Raw genomic sequence first — 24302 nt, forward strand, 5'->3', positions numbered from 1 at the left:
TAATCAGTAAGGTCCATGGTTCCAACCTGACATGTTAAATACAAATATATCTTATGCTGAAGGGTGCAGGCTCAAGGTTTTAAAAGTGTCCGTATTCCTTTTGATATGCATCAAACTGTCAAATTTTTCCTTCATTAACCTTTAAAGCATATGGTGTTAGGCACTTTCTAAGGGCAGAACATTAATTTTCTTAGACTTCTGATCTAATGAGGCCAAATTCTTTATTTCTAATGCAGTATAAAGTTATATTAGTGTTTTATCTAGTAACAGGTCAGATTATCTAGTAACAGGTCAGAATCACAGCACTGCACCTAAATTCTCACTCTCTCCCTTCTCTTTTAATGAAAGAAACGTTATGAGCTGTGTTCCAGAGTTGCTGGTGATCACACAGTCTCTATTGATCAGTTGACTGCATTCTGAGATAATTTTTGAAACTTTTTTTTCTGTCCATTATGCACTTTTTGGGTTAAAAAGAAGGTAATGTGGTATTGGAAAAAAAAACTACTGTTTTACTGATTTCATGCTTTATAAAGTTGCTGTGAGTGATGGATGCTCCTCTATAATCTCAGAAGGATTTTAGGTTTTAAAACCAGATTATATACATACAAGGTCCAGCAGAATAACTATTTTTTTATTACTAGTATCATAAATGGCCACTGTATTCAGATTTTTTTTTCTTCAGTAGATTTAATTCAAGTGGTTACCTGTGATCATCTTTCTCTATTTTGTTTTTTCACTTCTTGTTCAGTAAGTTTTGAATATGAGATTTTGAGAGTGATTTGGGAGACATAGCATGATTTTTCTCCCAAAGTGTCTCTAAAAGTTAATTTATGGAACTTTTAATGTCACTATGCACATATTGACAAAATAAACGAGGCAGAGTTCAAGATGGAACTAAGATCTTTAAATTAACATCTTAACTGATTAAAAACATCTACTTGCTCTCTAATGTCACTGCCAAGAAGTTTAATTATAAAGTAATTATAATGAATAAACCACATAACTTCTGTTTATAGACTTCAATGACTAATTTCCCAAACTTTATTAAGAAGGCCGAGATTTAATGCTGAACTGTTTCATTAGGATTATTTGTAGTAATACTTTCCAAATGAAATTATACTCTCTGAGTAGTGGAAAGTGTCTGTATAAAGGCTTGTCTCAGTAGCAGAGCTGTAATTGAATGTGGATTAAAGAGTAGGCAAACAGGAACTGAGCCTTCTGGGGTTAAAGTCCAGATCATACTTCTACTGGTGGCAGACAACGAAACTCAAAAGTAGGATTAGCAGGACGTTCTGCTATGGATCCCACCTCATGGATCCATCGAGGGATTAGAGAGGATTCCTGACACTGATCATGTAGTTGGTACATTGAGCAGATGTCATTTAACTCCCAGAGCTTTGCACAACTCTTTTTATTTTTTCGTGCTTCTGCTGGTGAATATTTGAAGATGTCTGTTGAAGAGGCTGACCACCACCACCCCCTTGCCCTGACAAGCTATACAGATTCAAATTAAGCTAGTTTTCTGTGAAGTTTTTTCTTGTATTTCCTCTCCTAAATCCACAAAACAAAGTTCTCACGCTCATCTTGATGTGTAAGAATGTTTTCTTGGCTGCTCTTCCAACTGGAGCCAGCAGGAAACTGAATATTTTGAACTATTAGTCACTCATCAGCAGTATCACTGAAACTGCTTCACATTAGATTCCTTTTCATCTTCTGGGTAAGGAACAATTGTGTGGACATCCTGTGGGATTTGCCTGTGCTCTATTTATTTCCTCCTTGATCTTGCCTGTCAAAGAGCAGTATTATCCTGCATTAAACATGGCAGAACTCCCACTGAAATTTCTGAATTTTGTCTATGTAAGGAGTATGCTGTACCTATTTATGGTCACTTCGCAGTGCAGGGTCTCCTTTTCTTTATTAGTCAGAACAAACAGCTATTCTTTGGATGTAGTGACCTTTTGCGTAACTTTACCACATCTTCAGAGTTCTTTACTCCAGGAGTTACAGAGAAAATACTTTCAGAAACTGAAACATGCAGAAATTAAGTAGTTCTCCAGCAGCTCTGTACTGGTAAACAACTACTGTGAGTAATCTATAAACACTTCTGTTTATTTTCTTCCTGCTAACAGACTTCCATTTTCAGTAAAGTGCCAAAATGTATTTATTACAAAAAGATGTTTTGGGATACATGGATGAATAAATCACTTCAGGGGAAAAAAATGGTCACTACACTAAAAACAGAATTCTAATTATAAACTGACTGTGTCTTTTGCATCATGTATATAAATATTCAGAATACTGGCAAAAAAATTCACACTAGCTACTTTTCAGTGGAATATGATCCTGTTTTTTCTACATGTGGATGTTAAAAATAAGAGTTTTACATTTTAAGTACCCTTGTGCCCTAGCCTAAGGTATCCTTGGAACTGGCTTTGTTTAAGTTATACAAACAAATGGGAAGACGCTTAGTTTGGATTTTAAGAACCTGATCTATTGTGTAAAGTTGTTCATCTAATCCCAGTATCCTGTCCTGTGTGGGGAGCAGGAAGTGATGTTCCTGTTCTTGAAGTGGCGACACTCCAGGGTTGACTATTCAGTCTAGCACCTGCTTTCCAGAGCAGCAACACTCTGTGTCTCTTAAGGATATGCCCTGATCTTGTTTTAAAGTTTCACAGGATGAGCTTTTATTTCCTTTGCACAAGTTCTTCTATTTTATCACATTTCTAAAAGATTTAGCAAGGTCTCTCAAGACATAGCTTACTTTTTGAGAGTTTTAATTGGAGGCTAGCACAGTTGAAATAGAGGACATGAAAGTAGAACTGACAGTGCACTAAACTGCTGTTTTATATTTTTCACTCCCTGGTCCATTCTGCCAGGTAAACCGAGATAATAGGGATATTGCTATCCTTTTTTTTTTTTTTTTTTGTTCTTATATACCTTTTGACAATACACTTATGTAAGTTTTTGTTTTGGGGGGATGGTTTCATCTCTTACTGAGGTAACTGCATTGTTGCCTAACACTACCTAACACTTATAAAACTTACTCTTCCCAGATTGAATTTCACGTTTCAACTACTGGACAGCAATAGAATTAGTCATAAGAAAGAATAGGAATGAAATTTTCCATTTCCAAGTTTTGTTGTTTAGGTTATCTACCATGAGTAATAACACTCTAACTAACACTAATGACTCCTAGGAGCTAAGCAGGGAGTAACACATTGTTTATTCATACAGTGTATATGTAAATTTATATTTATTTGAAAACTATTTGGGTACTTACTATATTATTTTTCGATTTTAGGTTATTTTTATTTATTTTCCTTTACATAACACCTGTGTTTCTGAAAACCATAAAAATGTGTTATAACTCCCATTTGATCATTTCACACTCCCATAAAAAATCTGTAGCTGTGCTATGGAGAAGCAAACTAGAAACATTTTTTGTAGTCTATTTTTGATGAACTCGTAACAAGACAGGAATCCACAGAGAGCGAGGTTGGCCATATAGTATTAATAGAATTGAGAGTAGCTTCTCTTGGGATTTTTTTGACACATGAGATGAACTATCTGTTGATTCTGTCTAGAACATGTATGCATAAGAAAATTGTTAGGTTTCCTTCCTTTTTTTTTAAAGTGGTGTTTCCAAGATAAGACAATAATAAAAATTCTACTTTATTTTGATTGTAACGCCTTCTTAGAGTTTTTAAACATGCGTGCATTTAGTTTTAATCTTACTGATCTTCTGTGGTGAGGAGAGGTTGTATTAAGCATCCAGCCAGTAATAGATTTCTTCAAATGCTTAGTTAACTACTGAGGTGATGTGGAAATAAGTGAACAAAGCTATAGCTGTATGCACTATATGGTTTGGCCTTTTCCTTTTGTCAATTCAAGTCATTGGGCTGTTAACATGAGTGGTTCTTCAGTGAAATAATACACTGGCACAAATGTAAACAGTGGTGTCAGTGTAGGAAGGAGCAGTTTGGTTTAGTGTCTTCTGTAGCCTTGCTTTTTAATGCATATGAGTTCCTTCAAGAATATTTAAATGGATTTGTTTGAAGTCTCTGAATTCTTGATGGTATACAGGGAGAGGTTTAAGTGTTTCAGATCAGAAGCACTAAGAAGTATGTGGGGATGTTTTTTCTAGAGTTACCAAGGTCTAAGACTAATGGCTACTTCCTTCTTCCCAAACATTTGTACCAAAATGTAGGTGCTGTGTGTTCCATTTGTGGGTAAAAAGTTGTTAATAACACACCAGTGTTTTGGCTGCACCTGAATGGCACTTGCACAGCCTCAAACTGTTGCCTGTTTGAGGTAACTTCCCTGTTACCAATGGAAATGCCATTCAATCTAGCATCATGCGCAGCAAGCAGTACAACTGTGGTAGCAGAATAAGAAGGTGAGAGGCGGTTCTTTCATTCAGCCAGTAAGCTGTCTTTATCTTGATTCCTGACTTCACTTGATTTTGCTCTTCCTGTTCTCTTCCCACCACACTGAGGAGTGGGGAGGGGAGTGAGAGCATCTGGGCAGTTTCAGGCCCCCATGTGAGGGAAGGAATTTGTGTATTTGATATACAAGTCATGTATAGGCTTTTCAGAGGCTAAGGGAAGCCTGTTGGCCTGTTTCAGTTTACATCAAAGAATTAGAACATGAGAAAAAGGGTGAGCATTGCTCTGTTTCAGACCCCTGTGAGGGTTAGGTCAATGCTGACATGCCTGGTGTGATGTTTTAAGAACAGAACATGTTTTCAAAGAAAATAACTGCTTCATTGGGTGATAAATCTGGATTGTGCTCCTTTGCTGTTGGAAGGCTCACCATAGTTGAGGAAGATGCTGGTAGTGCATGTGTTTTGGATGGAATGAGATTTGAAGTCTGTCACCAGTACTAATTTCCATCCCATTCTAGATAGAAGTCTCTGTCCCTCTTCACTGTCTTGTGTGTCTCTTTCAACAGTTGACAGAAGTTGCTTCTGTCAATCCTGTTCTTAGGTATGATGTTTATCCTCATTTGTAGTCATGAGGACCTATCTGCACATGTGTGGAAGGTTAGTGCTGTTTGGATTCACGTTAGGAATTCAATACTATAACACTGCTGTATTGAAGTCCTTTTCTGAGCTTTGTCCTTCTGTCTTCAGCAGGTGAATTAATAGGCCATAGCAAAAATTAGGAAAATAATAGTTACTTCTGTAATGTGTAAAAGAGAATTCCTTTCATTTCTAACTTTTTAAGCAATATTTCTGGATAGAAATGTTACAGTTCCTATACTTCATGAGCACTGCAGAAACAGCTTATTGATGTTTTCTAGTCTGTATTTAGTGGAAGCAAGTCTCATAATTTGCATTTTTGTATCATATCTTTAGTAAAGTAGTCGGAGAAAATGCACTTAGCAAAGTTTTTGCTAGAACTTGCTTCTTCATTTCACGTTTATTTTTACTTTATTGTCTACCTCTGCGATACAGGGGACTTTCCAAAGAAAATGAGTAATCATTTTCTTTTGCAAGAAAGAAGACCTGTAAAAGAATCTGAGATAGGGCCATACCAAAAATAAGTACAGCCCCTGGTTTCAGAACATTTTGGATGCCCACAAGGTGGGCGGTTTTGCTTCCTTTGGTTTTGTTTTTTTTTCATTTTAGTATAAGTGTGGACACACCCACTAGCAGAATTGGCAGAGGGGAAGTAAATGGGTGTTTCACAGTCATACTGAAACCAACAGGTGGCACAGCTTCTGCTTGTATCAAATTATTTAGCCTCAGATGAAATGTAACATACAGATGGGCTAACGAGGCTGTAGAAAGATTCATGTGTGGCATGAACTTTACAGGTGAGGCCTTGCCTTTTTCACCTTTTAGTCTGTAATGGACAGAGAATTGAAATGCAGTAGGAAAGAGGTGGTTTACATGGCTCTTGATGACAAGAAGGTTTCAGAAAATAATCTCAGTGTTATCTTCCTTTGGAAAGCTAGCAGTCATTTACAAATCACTAAAGAGAAATCCTGATGTCTGATAAAGACAATGTGAAGGAGATAAGCTCTCCCTCCATGCTGCAGTGTGTTCTTCACTCTAAAAGGCATCCACTGGAAGCTGTGTTGGGTGTGTGAAACCTGGGAGCACAGCTGTGCTGTCAAAAAATGAGTGCCAAGGAGATGGGACAGCTCAGCCTGCTGCAGGAGTATCGCTGCATGCTGGCACTGGAAAAAAAAATGCAGGCTTGGTTCTGGTGGCAATTAGGATTTCTGTTGCCTACAAGGAGTTTGTCGTGAGTTTCCAAAGAAGAGTTTATTTGCTGTAGTTTGTGGGTTTCCCCAAGGGATGTTTCACAGTGGGAGCAGATCCAGAGGGATGATGCTTGCTGGCTCTGGAGTCTATTAGAAAATGAACTGGATGAATTCAGGAGAGAGAAAACAGGTTTGAAAAGATATGGATAGAGGAAGATTTGGTTCCTGCATATATGTCAGCTCTCTGAAGATGTAAGTAGCAAACATCTTTTCCAAATGAATCTCTTAAAAGAACAGTAGGCTTCTCACAAGCGAGGATAATACATAAAGACTGGTGAAGAGCACAAAATTATGCCTCAGATCTCCTTGAGTTAACTCATGAGATTGCTAAGCCATCATTGCTATTGTGGTATGATGATCATTCTCTAAAGCAGAGGTGAAAGAGAACAGTAAATGTGTCTTTCTAGTTTTGTTTTCAAATTCATTTTGTTTTCAAATTCAAATAAACTTGTTCATAATATGCAAAGCAAGTTCTGGGCACAGAATATCTGGGAAATGTGCCAATATATAAACACATTTCATTTCTATAGCATTAATGACTTAAAGTTGAGTGGCTTGAATTCAGACAGAAGATCTCACTTTAGATGACTGTTGGTTACATGGTTGATGGTAACTTAGTGAAGCCACTAAAAATATAAAAAGATAGCCTTGTAAGTAGCAGTAAGCTCAGATTTTGTTTAAAGGCTTTAACCCATAATGTGATAACTATTTCCTTTGAAAATAATTCTAAATGCATTTACACAACCTCTTTTTTTCTTTTTCTAAATTTGCTTTGTTTAATCTTTCAGTCTAGTGAAGTGGGTATATGCTTTGGTTCAGGATTCCTTTTTTTCTTTGTTTGATAAATAACAGCAGTAATAAAGTGTAAAATAGTAGATACCTACCTACTGTATGCCTCTACTGATGCAGTGCAGATTTAAAGTTTGTGAAAATAAAGCAAGTTGTACAATATAGAGGACATGTTTCTATTTTTTTTAATACTAGCCAATAATGGCAAAGTCTTTTTTCATTTTTCTCTATATTCCTCTTGTATATAGTCAGAAGAGAAGATGATGCAGAAGGCTGTCAGATCAGAAAGCAAGCTAAAGACAGAAATTCTTTGTGGAGTAAAAACATCCAATAATCTTCTTACTTTTGAAATTTCTCTTGGGAAGTTATTGCTTGTAAAATCAGTAACGGGATCTGAAGCCTTACACATAGGTGTCGTATTTGTTTCTGATGGATTGTAGAAATGACTAAAAACAATTTTTTCCTTCGTATATTGCATGTCCTTGTGAAACCGGTTGATGGGTTTGGCAGAACTCCAGTCACATCCCATTGCTATTTAATGGGCATTTTGGTTGGTATTGTTTGCAATGAGCTAGAATTCAGCAGAATGTGAGCATTCATTCATTCTTTAAAGACACAGGTCCTTTGGTATGTGGACTCCTGTATTATTCAATTGTGTTTTTCATATTTAATGGATTTTGTAAGGGAATCTGCCACTTTGAGTTACACATGAAGTTGGGATGCAGCAAATTGTTTCTGTTCAAACACATTCTTCAACACACGCTTGTACGTGCTTCAGTGAATGTTTTTGACTGCTCAGCGGTTTTGCGTAACCTCTGCAGGTAAAGGAGTAACTTCTGCCTCCTTCATTTACTGAAGTAATATACTTCTATTTGTATGAAGTCTGCTTCTATCAGTTGGTTAATTCAATGAGAACCATGGGGGTTTATGATGATGTCTCACTTCTGAGACAAATTTAAGAGAGGACACACTGTAATGAGTCGTCTCCTCTAAAGAGTTTCAACAATGCCCCTGCACCAGTATAAAATTAATACTAGAGGAAAGTGAAAAAAACCCCAATGATTTCTTAACAACAAAATGCCTCCAATGCAAGGAAGAAAAATAACACCGAACCATCAGAACTTGTGTTCCGCCCCACACTGACAGAGGAATGAAAACCCAAAAATGCCAGAAAAATGGGGAAAATATGGGAGAAATACCTCTTCCCAACACATGGTTCAAGGCAGCACTAGCTTTCATTCTGAGGGAAGTGGAGCTTCCACGAGGAGTTCCAGCAGGAGGCAAAAACCTGGTGACTCTTTGGTATTGACCTCCTCTCCACAGCAGTCATGACAGGCGAAAAAACTGGTCTGGAGCCTCTTTCTCTCCCTTGGCTCCCTGAGGCTTGGGGCTGCCCTGCTCCTGCTAGTCCCACTCCGTTCTCAGACCTGCATCTGTTGAGTTCACCTCAAGGCAGATAAAAGATTTCTACTGCATCTTCTTCAAGCCAGGGAAAGAAAAAGCTTTTTGCCTGCACCAACAAAACCGAGCTAGCCAAGCAGAACCAAACCTCACAGAGCCATGGAACACGTGCGCAGTGAGTCCTCAAAATTTCCCACCAAAACCCCCCATAAGCTCCCCAGTCCCCTGCCCTGCACATACCCAGTCCTGAGCCTTAAAGATACAGCAGCCATTTCTGGGCGTAAAGCAGAGGATCATGGAATAGACTATCATCATAAATCACTCCAAGACGGAAAGTAAAATAATAGCTTTTATATCCGATTAATCTGTTCTGGTTCATTTCACTGATCAAATTTAAGGTCCTGTAATGCATTTTTTGTAATAATCTCTAAACAGAAGACTTTAGTTAAATTAAACTAATATTATTAAATTATTTTTATTAAATCAAAACAGACCAGATTTTCTTCTATGTAACTGAAGTTATATAGAGCTTCAATATATTTCATATGTATTTATATAGAGAGAACTTCAAGAATTTCAAAATGTCTAACAAGTAGCATAGCAATGAACATGTTGTTTTACTGTATCCAGAGCTGGTGTTAGGCATTATTGACTTCAGCTGTAAAGGGTAGTTTGACACAAGCTGAAAGCTGTTTAAAACTGTTTATAGTCCAGTAAGCAAGGAGCATCCTGAGCATATTCTCAAATTTATAGGCTGCACTTATCAACATTTCTTTCAGTATCAGTGCCATTAATGAAATGCTTTCAGATAAGGGCAGAGGACTCATCCTGGGATCGTCTTTCTTTTGTAGCCCTATTTAAAATGGAGTTGTTTTCTTTTGCCTACATTTATAACTGTTTTGTTAGGATTGGGCCCAGAATGAAAATTCAACACAACTTTTCCTACCAAGCTTTTTCTTTTTTTAGGGTACATTTAACAGGTGATGTAAGTGATCATTTGTTTTTAGAAAATGGGCTTTCAATAATACAGACCTGTGGAATTGATGTTCTAGGCAACAGATAAATTATTCTGAAGTGATCAAAGGCAGAAATTAACAATTTGAGTGGGTCCTTCCATTATTATTTTCCTGATTCCCGACTATGCATAGTGGACACTGCATTTTATTCCTATTCTTCATATATTAGATTTTTCTTCTGAACATGACTGTATTTGCATTGTTTTGAAAAGAGAGAAAATTAGTTTGATGGGATTTTTTTCTGTTACAGAAATATATTAATTGGCCACTAGCATAAGAACAGATATTCACTCAGTAGGAAAGACTAGATGTAATGGTGAAAGCTAGAATTAAGGCAAGTTACTAATTTTAATTACAGCCCTCCAATAATATTCTGTTCAAATTTTCATAGGAAAAATGCTAATCAATTATAAGCTGTTGTAATGCCTTCATAAAATATGAAGAATTAACACTTTATGTTATTAATTTTATGGTGTAAAATATTAAAAATTAATGTAAGTCTTTGAAATCCATATTTTATGAATTTAATCTGAAGTTACCTGTGTGTTTCAAAGCACTTAGCAATGTCCCAGTCACACTGGTACACATTACTGTTACAACTTTGCACTAAGGTTATACAGTTCTGTTTTAGTCTACCATCCTTAAACTGATTTTGTTATATCTTTGCTCAAACTGAAGATTTTTCCATGTTGTTAATTTGACATGGCTTTCCCAGACAAGCTTTCACTAATACAGTTGAAGAATTTTATCCCATCAGTTGCACTCTTTTTACAAACCAAATTCCTCTTTCATTCCATTTGCCTGTCTTTGGCATGAGAGATAGATTTTTTTGGTGGTAATTTTTAATGGAATATAATGTAATTTTTGTTACATCCTCACCAATTCCCAGAAGAAGTCAGAATGCCAGGACACATTTTGACAAAGCACAGAAGTTCAAGATTAGTATAAACATTTGGTTTTACACACCCAACGACATTGACTCTGTATAACCAAGTTACTGTGCAGAACATGGGTCAAATTCATTTCTTGTTACCTTTGCTGACATAAGCCATTATCAAGGTTTGCTGTCAAGGGACTGCCTCAATAGTCTTTTTGAGGCTTGAATAGCTACTTTAAGAAATATAATAAGGGTACTTTCAGGAAGGGAATAAGGCTGATAGAAAAACGGCTGTTTATTTATCATCCTGCCTGATCTCTGCCTATTAGAACTGCCCCTGTGGGTCAGGTGGGTTATACTCTTGGGTTCAGATTTCTCAGTTTAGCTCCAGAAATAGAAGAGGTCACAGAGTAGGCTTGTGTTACTGTCATTCAGCTTGAGGATGGCTGCCCATAACAACCCCCCTGATGCCACAGACAAAATCCCTGCCAAGGAAATTCACCAGCCACATCCATCACAGTTGCTGTGCTCTGTATCAACCTCTAGGTCCACAAAATTTTCCAGAACAGCAGCCATGTACCACCCGTAGGTGAAAAAGGAGCCCTAGAAAATGAGTGGAGTGCAGAGGAATTCTTTCTAGCAGTTGTTACCATTCACAGCCAAACTTTTTCTTCAGTGGAAGAGTCTACTTCTAAAACAGACCCAGCACAAACATGAGTAAAAATATAAGCTTAGGCTATTAATGTCCTAAAACCTGAAAATATCTCTTTCCTGTGACTGCCTTCTCATGTTTGCTGGAGCTTTTCTGTACACTATACTTTTGGAGGATTTTGCCTGTCACTTTTGCCTACTTTCAAGCTTATCTCTCCCACCTTTTCATAAGTTTCTGTGTGTGGAATGGTGGTAGGTAATCCTGTTTTCCTGAGTAGAAAATTAGGTTTGTAAGATGAAAAAAATACTGTTGTGCCATCTTCAATCTGTTTATGAATCATCCCTTTGCTTCATTGTTTCTGTTTAATCCAAACTAATACCAGTACCCTTTGCAGAGAAGAAGTAATATTTACTACCTGTACAAGAGGAAAAAAAAGCCACTGACACCCTCTGAAACCATTTGTAGCCCTATTTATTTTAAATATAGTTGCATTCTTTTTACTTACTTTTATAAATAGGTTCTATTCTTAGAATTGGTCCAGTGTGCTTTCTAGAATGGCAATCCCACACAACTTTTCCAGACAAGGCTTTTTCTTCTGTAGTTGTGCTTTTTTAATCATAGTCATAGGTAAATAGTTTATCTTCTGAGGTTTCATGCAGAAGGAATGAAACAAAGGAGAAATGAGGACTATAAAATTATGGCAAATAGCTGCTTATATTCAATATTCAACCTGATGGTTCTTTTTCTTACTAGTTTATCAGATACTCTCTCTTTTGTGTTTTATCATTGCTACTGTATATTGCTACAGATATTGTATGTCACTTAGATTTGATTGTTTATGTATTGTCTAAAAACATTTCATATCCTCGTAAAGTCACGCATGCTTCTTGATCACCACTTTTACATCTACCAGTCACACTATTCAAATGTTCTCCAACATTTTAAGGTTTTATCTTAGTTCTTAATATTTCCATATTTTGAAATGGTTCCATGGAACAAGATAAAAATACACAAAATAATAAATAGTTGTTAGAACTATTAGAACTGTAAAGGGAATTTAAAAAAGCCTAGAAGTGCTAGGAGTTTTCAACAAATTTCGAATAAAAATAGTTTACTTGATTCAGGTTAATCAAAACCAGATTGATTTGAAATTACACACTGGCACATTGACTTTCATTTTATAATTGCGAAAGCAGTTAATTAATTTAATGTCTGTGTGGGTAGTAAAAGAAAAAATTGCTGCAACAATGCAAGTTTATCACTGGTGGATTCTAGTTTATGGCTACAAATTGATTTTAGAAAATGTTTTTTGAGTGATTAGGATTTCTTAACCTGAAGGAAACATTAACATGTCTTCATATGTATATGAGCTGGAAATGCACACTCACAGCACAGAAAGCCATTGTGTCCTGGGCTGCATCGAAAGGACCGATGCCAGCAAGTCGAGGGAGTTCATTCTGCCCAATTTTGCTCTGCTGAAACCCCACTTGGAGTCTTGCATCTGGCTCTGGGGACTTCAGAAAGAAGACGGTGACCTGTTGCAGTGGGTACAGAGCAGGGACACAGAAATTATCAGAGGGCTGGAGCATCCCTCCTCTGAGGAAGGGCAGAGAGAGATGGGCTTGCTGAGCCTGGAGAAGAGAACACTCCAGGGACACCTTACTGTGGCCCTCCAGTACTTGAAGGGAGCCTACAAGAAAGCTGGAGAGGGAGAGACTTTTTACCAATCTCTCCAAGACGGGACAAAGGACAGTGGATTTGAGCTGAAAGAAGGTAGGTTTGGATTAGACAGAAGGAAGAAATGTTTTATCATGAGGGGGTTAAGACACTGGAACAAATTGTTCAGGGAGGTTGTAGATGTTCCATCACTGGAATTGCTCAAGGCCAGGTTGGATGGAGCTTTGAGCAACCTGGTCTAGTGACCATGGACCAAGTATGTCCATGCCCAGAACAGGGGGAGAGGACTAGTTGATCTTTAAGAGTCTCACACAACTGAATCAATTCTGTGATTCTCTAATTCATAGAATTCTATGTGCTCCATTATCTGCACAATAGGCATATGTTATTGTCCATGTATGTCACAGAAATAAGATAGCCATAGAACACCTCACTGGAAGATCTATCTCTTTCCATCATATTCCAGTAAGGAGCTGATCTGTCAGAAAGGAAAATCTTTTCTCCACAGGTTTCTCTCTTGACTTTCTGAGCCTGTAAAATGTACTCTAGGTCTGTTTTGCTGCACCTTTGCTATGTGTCTGTGTGCACATATAGTGCAACTGTAATCTCAAATTATTTATAGATGAGTTCTTCTAAAACTGAGCTATGTTCCACTCATGAAAATGGTTTTGTGTGTGAGTTGAGTGAGCAACTCATGCCTTTTTAGCAGAGGCATGTACTGTGCTAGAATGCCAGTTGATGACTTTCATGACTCTGAAGCAAAGGTAGACGTTTCAGTCTCTATGCAGTAGAAAACTAACCATATTTACTGGCAAAGGTTCAGGTCTCTTTTTCATGTAAATGGATTACTGAGGGCTTAAATAATTTTTAAAACATATTGATGGATATTCTTGGCAAGTTTCATAGAAATATAAGTAAGTAGCCTTTCCTTTCCATTGTTGTTCTGTAGTGTGATACATTCAGCTCAAAACAGAGAACATTTGTAACTACTAAGGAGGCAGATCAGAACAGAATCTTGACTCCTTGGGTAGAGCTCTGATGGAGTTTCAGCTCTTCATAAAGTGCATTATTCCTTTTAATGAAAAAGGTTTTCTATGCATGCTCTTTGAAAATATTGTACACTGAAAACTTTCAAGTAGATCTTGTGCACTTAGCAGTGCTTTTGTGCTGGCTGTCGTATTTTCTGTGTTGTTCACACTTTTAATTCTTTCACACTTTAGATTCCTTGTGCAGCATTCTGCACAAAGCATATCTCAGTAAGAAAAAGAAAAATAGTGCATTTTTAATTAAAATATTCACATAAATTGAGAGGGCAAATTGAAGAGTTGTTCTGTCATTGGTGTGATTAATCCCACTGAAGACAAGAAAGTACAAGGAAAGGATTTGTTCTTTGAATTTGCGGAAGATACATGCCCTAACATTTTCTTTAGAAAACAGATGTTGGGTCCAAGAACAAAAAAGTGGCTATGTAAGAGATCCCTTTATTGTCTGTAGTCTTACCAGTGCCAAGTGCCAACACAAAAATGTAGAAGAAAAGTTATAAACAGAGGAAAGATTACCCTGGGATATATGCATCACCAGCAGCTTAGCAAACCTTTGAGAAGGAGTTTCATCTGCACCACTGGGTTGTGTATGTTGACAAGCTGGGTTGTGAATGTTGACAAGTTATGAGTTTTTTAGTCAGTTGGCCAGTGGCATCCAAACATCCTATTGCCTTGAATTCCCAGTTCAGTGTTGTATTGTGTAAAAAGTACTTTCATCCGTTTATTTCAGACCTGCTAATAAATGACTTTACTGAGTCAGTTAATTTTAATGTTAAATTAAAATTGTACAGGGCTTATGTTAAAATAGTAATTAAATTCCTATTTGCCACCTTCACCACTTCATAATTCTGGAGTGTTTTGCCATCTTCCCATCTAGTTGTCTCTTTTTCAAGCTATTCCATCCTCATACAGAAGTTACTTTATTCTTCTAATAGCATATGTTGCTTTACTCTGTGTCTTGTCCTGTTCTGAAGTATTTTTGAGCAAGTGTTATCAAGACATCCTCTACTTTCTCACACAGACACTCTTAATTGTTTTGTTATCTTTCAGAATGTTTTTTCCCCTAACTTCCTATTAATGTTAATATTTTAACTTCTCAAATACCATATATGATTTCTCAGAAAGCTCTTTTTAAAAATATTCTCTCTGTCTATAAAAGGAACAAAATTTCAGTGACAGCCAGGTATGTTAATTAGGTATGCTTGGAGATCAGCTTGGATATCTCAAGAAACAGAGCTTGTTATATTGTCTTTTGAGCTATTCGGAGTTTCAACATACATGCTTCCTCAGATTCAGCCCTGTCCAGAACAAGGAATTCAAAATCCATTTAAATATACGCAGCCAGATTCTGAATCTCTTTATGCTATGACATCTAATGGAATTTGGAAATAAGGAGAATAAAGATGCTAAATACACTAAATTACCTGGTATTTTAATGTAACCCATCATATCTGATTTTCTTTGTCTGAGACAACACTTCACTCTGAGTACAGCCATGAGAAAGCACATGTCATGTTTTAATTTAGTCAGAAGTCATCTATTCCACAGTAACAGGATAAACAATTTTAATTTGAATTCCCCATATATATTTCCATTCATATAATGTAATGACAATTGGCATCAATTGTTGCATGTATTAGTCATTGTAATAGAGTCTCCTTAGAAGATCATTTTAACATTGACTATTTTAGAACAGATGTCTGTGGGTTTATGTGTTTACCTTAATTTAATTTTTGTCAATAGCTGCAAAAAGTCATGGTCAGGTAGCAACATGCTGTTCAATTGACATTCCCCCCGCAGTCATGCTGATAGTAGAACATTCAATTTTCGTAAGTATGTGGATATCTTGCTAGATATAGGTGAAAGTGTGGTGGATTTGACTGTATATTTAACTATAGGTGATATTTTGATCTGGTAGAAACAGGTTTAGTATTTTTAAAGGCCAAAATATTGAAGTTCCATAAACTCAAAGACAAATGTGTTATTTACAACAGTGCTTACAGTTGTAAATAATTTATTTATCTCATATTCACCAGGGCAGACTTTCACTTTTTTCATTGCTTTTTTAAAATATAGACAGAGTTTCCCACTCAAGCAACTTTGAGCCCCCTTAAAGCACAAAAAGTATTTTCCAGCTGAAGCAAGATAAACAGTGAGCTACAGAGGTGATTGGGCTGGTGTCACGATCTGCTAGTACAAGCGGGGGGTCATGATGGTTTGTTAACTGATGTCAGAGTGCAGAAACAACACGGAGGGGATTTCAGTATTCATCAAGACAAATACACCTTTTATTGAATGACCACAGCAAATGCAATAGAGGGACTGAGAAAGGAGATAAAGGATAGAGAGAGAGAGAAAGAGGGGAAAGGGTATAGCTATCAATGCAGGGACGAAATTCTCGATGGTCTGGACCTGGGGAGAATCGTTACATCGGGGAGAAACTCAAAGTCCTGGTTAACTCACAGAGGGATCTATTATAGTCCTTTGCCGAGGGGGGAAACAGATCTTGTAATCACCAAGGGGGAACATATACAATAAAGAATAAGTCTATTGAAATTGCTGAGGGGGAACAGGTATTGAAAACAGGTACAGACAGTCCATGTTTACAGCAGTGAGCAAGACCCATTGTTTTCTTAGTCCAGAGAACAAAACCCGGGTTTGCTTCGATCAGGCCAGTTCCCCACCCCATGTTAGGATTACAGGGGTCTCAATCCTTGAGAGGGGGCTTCAATCTCCATCCATCACGGTGGTAGTGAAGCAGATGAAGGGTTTTCTCTGAGGGACCACCAGTTACCCCTGAAAGTCCATTTGGCTGAGAGCTGGGGAAATTCATGAGTCATTGTCGTGAAGCAGGCACAAGCAGATACAACAAGTCATTCCTTGGCAGGCCCTGCTAGAAGTAGTAAACCATGATGGCACTGTAGACACAGCTGCGAACAATCACTTGGCAGGGCATCCACCTCAACCAGGCCAGAACTCTGATTAGGGTCTTCAGTGGTCCCAGTCTCTGTTCTTGTGACAGTCGTGAGGCAAAAATGAGGGAAACTTCAGACTGTCTCTTTCAGCTGGAGCACAGGCCCAGCCAGCAATGGCTGAAGAGCCCTCCTTGGAGGATGGCACTGGACTGAGATCTGAGGTCTGCTGACATTCCTTCCAATACAAATAATCTCATGATACTTCTAAAAGTCATTATTACTGAGCAGTGTAGGTTTTGTACCAATGCCTCAATTAAAAATCAATTTTTTTTATAATTTTTTATGGCTTTTTGTAGTATTATAGTGGAAACAAAGAAGGATCTTTGACAGAAAATACAGTTTTACATACAGAATTGTAAACATGTCTTTAATTTATGATGTGGAACTGCATATGGAAACTAGGTTTAATTGAGGTAATAATAAAAAGGAAGGAAAAAACATGCATGTTTAAAGCATCAGAAAGTATTTTTTTCATCTGAAGTATAATGCTGGCAGAAATCTAATATTGACAATATTTCTTTCTAGTACTTACAGAAATACCAAAAATGTCTTTGATTATTTTCATTTTTTAATGTAAAATACAGTGAAACATGCAAGAGATCTTTGTTCAGATTTTAAAATTATGTTAAATCTATTTGAAATGTCTATGCTCTGTAAAAAGAAAGGATTGTAGAAGAGAGATCCATATTGGACTGTGTGAAAGAGTTCTTGGACATGTGGCTATGACTCACTATCTAATATGTCTGAAGTGGGTAAGAAGTTTTGAAGGCAAAGATCCTTGGATTTGGGATGAGGAGCTGAGGTGAAAATAGACAGAATTTTAGTAGGAGCACAATGACATTGTTCCAGAAACCAGTACCTGCTCAAATACCCCTTCTTTTCATGGAAGAGGCATTTTTAGCAATCCCCTGCTGTCAGCATGGTGACCCTTACTCTTACAGTGTGTAAAAAAAATTTTTACCCCATTTTTTACCTGTTGCAAACATGGTACTTATTAACAGCAATTTTATAAATTGCAAATACATGGACCTAAGTACAGACCTGACCTTCCTTTCATTGCAGACAGTTCAACATACTCTCTGTTTGTGCTGTTTTTCACTTACCCTAGAGATTACTTTTAACTTTTGAGCATAAATTTAAATGCATGGTATCTTGCCATATTTTAACGTAATTTGAAGTGAGATCTCTTTAAATTCAAGCTACTCAATTTCAATTCACAGGAATTATAGGATTAAAGAGCATTTATGCATTGGCACATTCAGTAATCTTCAATAAATTCAGCCTTCAGGCCCCACAAAGGAGTTGTTTTAGCATGAGGCATCAAGAAAACGAGTGATGGTGCGCTGCATGGCCAGTTACAGACTTCATAGTGATGACTATTTTCTCACATGGTGAGATCCACCCAGTCCTGTCAGTTAAGTTGATGCTGTATCCAGCTAGAAAATCAGGAATTGGTCATGGGTGAAAATCTAGAGATTAGTTGTGAGAAACAAGAGAGATTCTCATTTGGTTCTATAGTTAGTTGCTTCCTTCATGCTGTAATCTTAGTTAAAGAGAAAATGAGTGCATCCCAGAAAAGTCTGTTGGGATAGTATCTTTATGCTTTAAACTAAAGCGATAATAAAACTCCCGTGTCACCATTAGATTGGACGTCACATACACACATGTGATCAGGGTCCAAGAACGAAAAAGTTTTTATTCTACGTGTTCTCCAGCTTATATACTCTTAACAAAGCGTGATCTTAAGTCATTAACTAAATCACAATAACTTACTATATTCATTGGTGCAAAGCAATTAACGTCAATACAAGGCAAAAGTTTTGCAGGAATTTAATAAGGCACATATACACATCTACTTATGCACATAGTCTAGCTTACAAAGATTTTAATGTATCTTTTCTAATCTGTTTCCATGCTGATGGCCTTGTCTTCTTTCTTGCTATGGATACACTCGAAAATCATCAATTGTTATTTCTCCTAATAACTCATCTTTGCTTGCAGGCCAGCTGTCAAGCCCCTCCATACTCCAGAAATAAAAAACAGGTACAAAGAAGCTTATTGCTTAAAGCATCTATAATATCAATCACCCCTAAGCAGCCTTAACTCAGAGATTAAAACAGGTACCTGAGTGACTGAAAATTTGACACGTGTCTTTCAGACCAAAAATCACAAAAGACTACTTGAGATTTGTGTCACCACTTGACAATTCTATTAATTCAAGCAGACATGGGAGCCAGGAATTTGCAGGGATAAATGATCTTTAGGAAGAGCACTAAGTGCCTCCAACTGTTTCATTTGTTGCTTTTTTTTTTTTTTTTAATCTGAAGTATAATTGATCCCAAGTTACAAAATTTTTATAGTAGTTGCATCAAGTACTATATTTTCAATATATAGAGAGAAGATTCTGGATATCTTTTAGATTTTAAGAAATACCAAGTAGTTAAATTTCTGGTTTGTATAACAGAAGAGAATAGATGTTTTTATATGCTGAAATTGTAAGAGGGTCTTTATTGCATCTTATTCCTTCATTACATGCTTATATCTGGACAGAAATGCTAAAGTAATATGTAGTGTCCTTTTCATATTTACCTGTTTACTAATTTAATTTTCTGCCGTGAGCATCCTATTCCTGGAAGGTTGAAATTCAGCTGGAGTGATAGTAGTGGTACCCTGTAGTACCAGATGCATCAGTTTTGACTGCTCTTTGGCTAGAAACACTAATGTTAGATGGATGACTGCATGAGATTAAAGTACCGACTTCTCAAGAGACAGCTACCAGTTTCTACAAAAATTAAGTAATTAGCTTTTAATCTGTTTTGCTGTATCTGTGATATGAAGTGCTAAAAGTGCTTCGATTTCTTTCTCCAACAACTTTTCCATAAATAAACATTTATTTTCTAGAATGGAGTCCCTCCTTTGGTTTATCTTGTCTTAGAGTTGCAGTTTATGAGAGTGAAAACTGCTTAGCATGTTATGTCTAAAAAATGGTGTTTATGAAGACAATAAAAAATTATATATGCATGTGTCATTTGTAGAGGTACCCATTCCCAATTGCATTCACCCCTTAAATATACTTTTTGCTATCCTGTTTTTACAGCCAAGTGAAATTGTCCCTATGCTGGCTTTGGAGAAGCAGTTACTAAGCTCAGAACTGTTCCCTTCTTGCAGGGTCCTTCAGCTTTCAAAAAATAAACTTCAGTACAATGCAAAGAAACAAACAAAAAAAAACCCAAAACAAAAACAAAATTTAAAAAAGCCAACAACAAAAAACAAAGAAAATCAAAGAACCCACCAAAAATACCAAACTAGCTTTCACATGCACACCTATCTATGATTCAAAGCTATGGTTTTGGCAAAGAATGAAACTGAAAAGGCCGTTTTCAATGGGATGGTTATAACTGTTGCATATTATCTTTTGCTTTTAACATACTTTAAGCTAAAGGCACAGTTTTGCTGTCCTGTCTCATACTGAGGAGTGGGACATTCCTCTTAATGCCTTTATAGCACTCTGGATGCATAATTTTAAGTTTCAGCCTTATTGAAATCCCATTTAAAACAAGGCTAAGTGGTCTGGTGAGGCTTACCTCACTTGACCTTCTTCCTAGACTGTGGTAGAAGCAATTCATAGCCTACAACTAAGAGTACAGTGGCACACTGCGATGGTTTTACATTTGTGTGGTAATGCTAAGTCATACTTACTTCCCCTACTTGCAGCCACACATTTCCACAGTCCGATCAGTGGAGCTGTGTGCGTGGCTGTTGTTTGTCTGAGTCAAAAAAATGACCAGGTTTAAGAATCTAAGTGACCTTTTTCATTTTCATCAAGTACTAGTGTACTTTCTATTGAATCAGACCTGGGAGAAGTGTTTTACCTGCAATAGCTGGCATTATTTTAATGATGTTCTGATTTTAAAGGTTAGAGATGTAGAACAATGTTGGTGACAGACTTTGAGGGTACTAACATGAGCTATGTGCTGGAATCCAGTTAAGTTTCCATTTGTGTCTTTGAAAACTCTCTGCTGCTTTTAAAGCCATAAGCAGACTTCTTGGTACTGGCTCAGGAAAACTGTCCTGTAGCCTCAGTCAGACCAGTGAATTTTTAAAACCTTTTAAAAATCAGTAGTGTTAAGGTTTTGCTTATCTGGAGACTGCCTTTAACAACAGGTAGGTTTATGTGTTTAATCACAAGGAAGTAAATTGAGCTTCTCTTTTACTGACTTCTGAAAGTTACATTCTTAACTTATGTTTATCATTTCCATTTGCTTTCTATTTAGACAAGCAATATGTGAAGTAACCACCAGACCAATCAAATATTCAGCATAGGGATCACTTGATCACATGAATTGGCTACCACAGCAGGTCAGATTTTTTTATAGCAAGAGACTGTTCCCTGATATGGCTGAGAAGGTTAACTATGGTCTTCTAGCTTCTGCAGACATGATGTTGTGTTGGAATTAAAGCCTGAACTAAGTCTCTTAGTTGGCCAGGTTTTTTCCACACTGTGCTAAGGTCTCCCTTAACCTCTTCTAGAAGGAATGAAGGTGCACCAGAAGAGTGTCATTATGATCTCAGTTTAGAGAAAAGGAGACTTTCACCTTTTCATAGTGGAGAATGAATGCATAGTAGATAAAATAAGTTCATAGGATTTATTCACGTGAAGTTATACGAGTTTCTTAATGCACTTTTTCTTTCTTTGCAGCTATTGGCTGACAAACAAGGTGCACATTAAACGACCCAGCACTGGTCTTCTCATGTATACACTTGCCACCAGATTTTGTGATGAAATTCACCTGTACGGATTTTGGCCATTCCCAAAGGATTTACATGGAAAACCAGTCAAGTATCACTATTATGATGATCTGAAGTATCGATACTTTTCTAATGCCAGTCCTCATAGGATGCCATTAGAGTTTAAAACATTGTATGTGTTACATAATAGAGGAGCACTTAAATTAACAACTGGGAAATGCATACAGCAATAAAGCACAAGTATTGTACAATAAATACAGAATACACTCCTTATCATAAAGATGTTGTGAAATGGCAGTGGGACCACAGTGGGGATTTGTTTCAATACCCCCTAAGTCATTGGAAGAACGTGTTATATCAGAAGTACATAACCAGCTATTATACCTGTAAAGTGCTATATAACTAAGCTATCTTTACTGCAAGGGTTCAAGTGCCACTTTCACTAAGAACAAAGCTTGAATGTATGCTCAGTAGTGTTTACAGGATGCAGTGACACATTCATCACGAATTAAAGAAGAAAAAGAGCCTGCCAATTTGCAGCTGTGGTCAGACAGCCCACACAAGAATACCCAGTGGATGGAATATTTACTTGAGTAAATAAATCAGGCTTTGGCAGAAAATATCACGATGGATTTGAGTAGAGAAAGTGAAGTCAGTAAGATCAAAAAAAATCAGTAAATGCCTTCAGTCAGAGAACTGTTTCTGATACTGTATTATAACCTCAGCTTTTGTTGCTGTTTTTCGTATTGCCGTTGATTGGGTTTTGTTGCTTTTAAGTTTTGGAGCACTTACAAGATTTCAAGAATGTTATGAGTAATTACATTTTTTATCTTATGGAATTGTTGTAATGAAAAAAGATTTGTAAGCATGAGAGGGTGGAATGGAACATCAAATATTTTATCAAGTGTTATTGTGTTGCATCCTGCTGTCACACAGTCCTTAACATCCCAATTGTTTTTCTAGCTACTATTGTCAGTACCCATTACATGAAACCACACAGAAACCATTTTGATCTGACTTACAAGTTTTTCTCTCCTGTACAGATTTGAAGATATTCAAGAAGGTGACCTTGTTTTCAGTGCCAAAGATTACTTTTATACACATTTTTCCCTTATCTTGGAGAAATGGTGTGGATTTATCTTTCTTTGCTGTTTAAAGGAACATATTCTTTGTTATTTATATTTTTAAGCATCTCAAATCAAAGCCTCTTTATAGACTTCACATATAGAATTCTTCAGAAAAATCTGCAGGAGTAAAGAAATTACTTCATGCATTCAAATATATATGTATGTGTATGTGTATATATACACACACACGTATATATATATGTATGTGTATAGTTTTATTCTTGGTGGAAAGAAAAAGTCTAAAGAAACTCAGGTGACAGTGGAACTAAAGGGAAAAAAATACAGTTCTTTTAAACTTCTAATGCTGTTAAATTATCTCTTTATTTAATATACCTCTTGTATAATCTAGATGTTCTAATGTGTAACTGACTGAAATAACACATTATCTCACAGTTGGTTTTTTGATCATCAGTCTTGTTTATAAAAAAAAAAAAAAAAAGTTCTTTCACTTCCTTCTTTCCAAAAAAAAGAAAACAAGAAATTACAGGAGCAAAGGAGAGTGTGGAGTGTCAGTACAGCGTACATTAGGAAGCAAAATTTGTCATTCTGTGATGTATTTTAGTGTTAAAGGAGCACATAAATAGGTAACATCATGGTTTCGTATCTTGCCTGTTATGCTTGGCTAAGGAGTAGGCATGCAGATATAATGTATGGATATTTTCTTGTTACATTTTCAGAGCTACATCAGGTCCTGATCTCCAATTATATTCAGTGTATCTACTGATTTTTTAATCAGTTGAACAATTTAATATGTTTTATCACTCTCACAAACATTTACTAGCTGACAATGCTCTTTATTACCTATTTTCTTCTCTTAAATTCATTATTTCATCGTGCATGATTTGAGATCTGGGATTATTGGTAGCTAAATCAGTGCCTTGCATTCAAATATTACAGGAAGTAGAAAGTCAGTTCTGTTATATGTAAGATAGAGTAACATCTTTCTTATTCACAAGACTCTTGTACTTAGGACAGTTCACTTTGGCCCACATGCTAATGTGCAATAAGTGGTCCTAACATTAAACTCACTGAAACCAAGACATCAAGAGGAAGTAAACAGCCATGCAGACTGGAATGTGTTTCATTTGATGTTTATAAACCAGAGGGTGCTATTTGTTCACTATGTACACGTTCATTTTAATACAAGGTTATTTCTTCAATTAAGGGTGAGCATATTCCTGTTCTTGCTGTTAGGGTTTTGCTACTGTTGATCTTCTAAAGCATATTTTAAATACATTGACAAAAAATGCTATTGGAATAAAGAATTCACAGATTGCCAGTCTTTTAGAAGCTCAGAGAAACATCTGCTCAACTTTATCTTCTGGGAGTGTCTTTTCTTCTCTCTCGTGTTAGGCCATCGACAAACCTCATGCTCAAGTCTAAAATATTAACTGACAGGTGATTTTGTTCACCGGTGGAAGGTTTGAGTGTGCCAATTGATTATGTATCTGACAGCAAAGTCAATGGGGACTCTCATATTCCTTGGCAGTAAAAAAAATATTTGTGCGAATGAATACATGAAAAGAATATCATGTAAATAGAAAGAAGGTGAGAGAATTTGCCTTTAAAAGTCAGCAGAGAAATTAAACCTTGGGCTAAGCCTTGGTTTTGCATTCTTCACATTTGATTTTCTGCAAGTGAAGTTAGTTAACTTTAGTACAAAAGCCATGGAGTCCAGATTTTTACCCCATCACTAGATTTCTCTGACTTGGTTTGGCACAAGACA

General features: G+C 36.7%; 1 protein-coding gene across 1 annotated transcript in view; it reads left to right on the top strand.

Moving 5' to 3' along the window:
* Positions 1–23736, top strand: part of ST8SIA4 (ST8 alpha-N-acetyl-neuraminide alpha-2,8-sialyltransferase 4) — a 53043-nt gene extending 29307 nt beyond the window's left edge. The window contains exon 5 of the mRNA XM_038124130.1: positions 21400–23736. Coding sequence (XP_037980058.1) covers positions 21400–21682 — 283 coding nt within the window. The 3' untranslated portion in view covers positions 21683–23736. The remainder of the gene's footprint in view (positions 1–21399) is intronic.
* The last annotated feature ends 566 nt before the right edge of the window (positions 23737–24302 follow it).

This window comes from Motacilla alba, chromosome Z (assembly GCF_015832195.1).
Source record: "Motacilla alba alba isolate MOTALB_02 chromosome Z, Motacilla_alba_V1.0_pri, whole genome shotgun sequence".
NCBI classification, from domain to species: domain Eukaryota; kingdom Metazoa; phylum Chordata; class Aves; order Passeriformes; family Motacillidae; genus Motacilla; species Motacilla alba.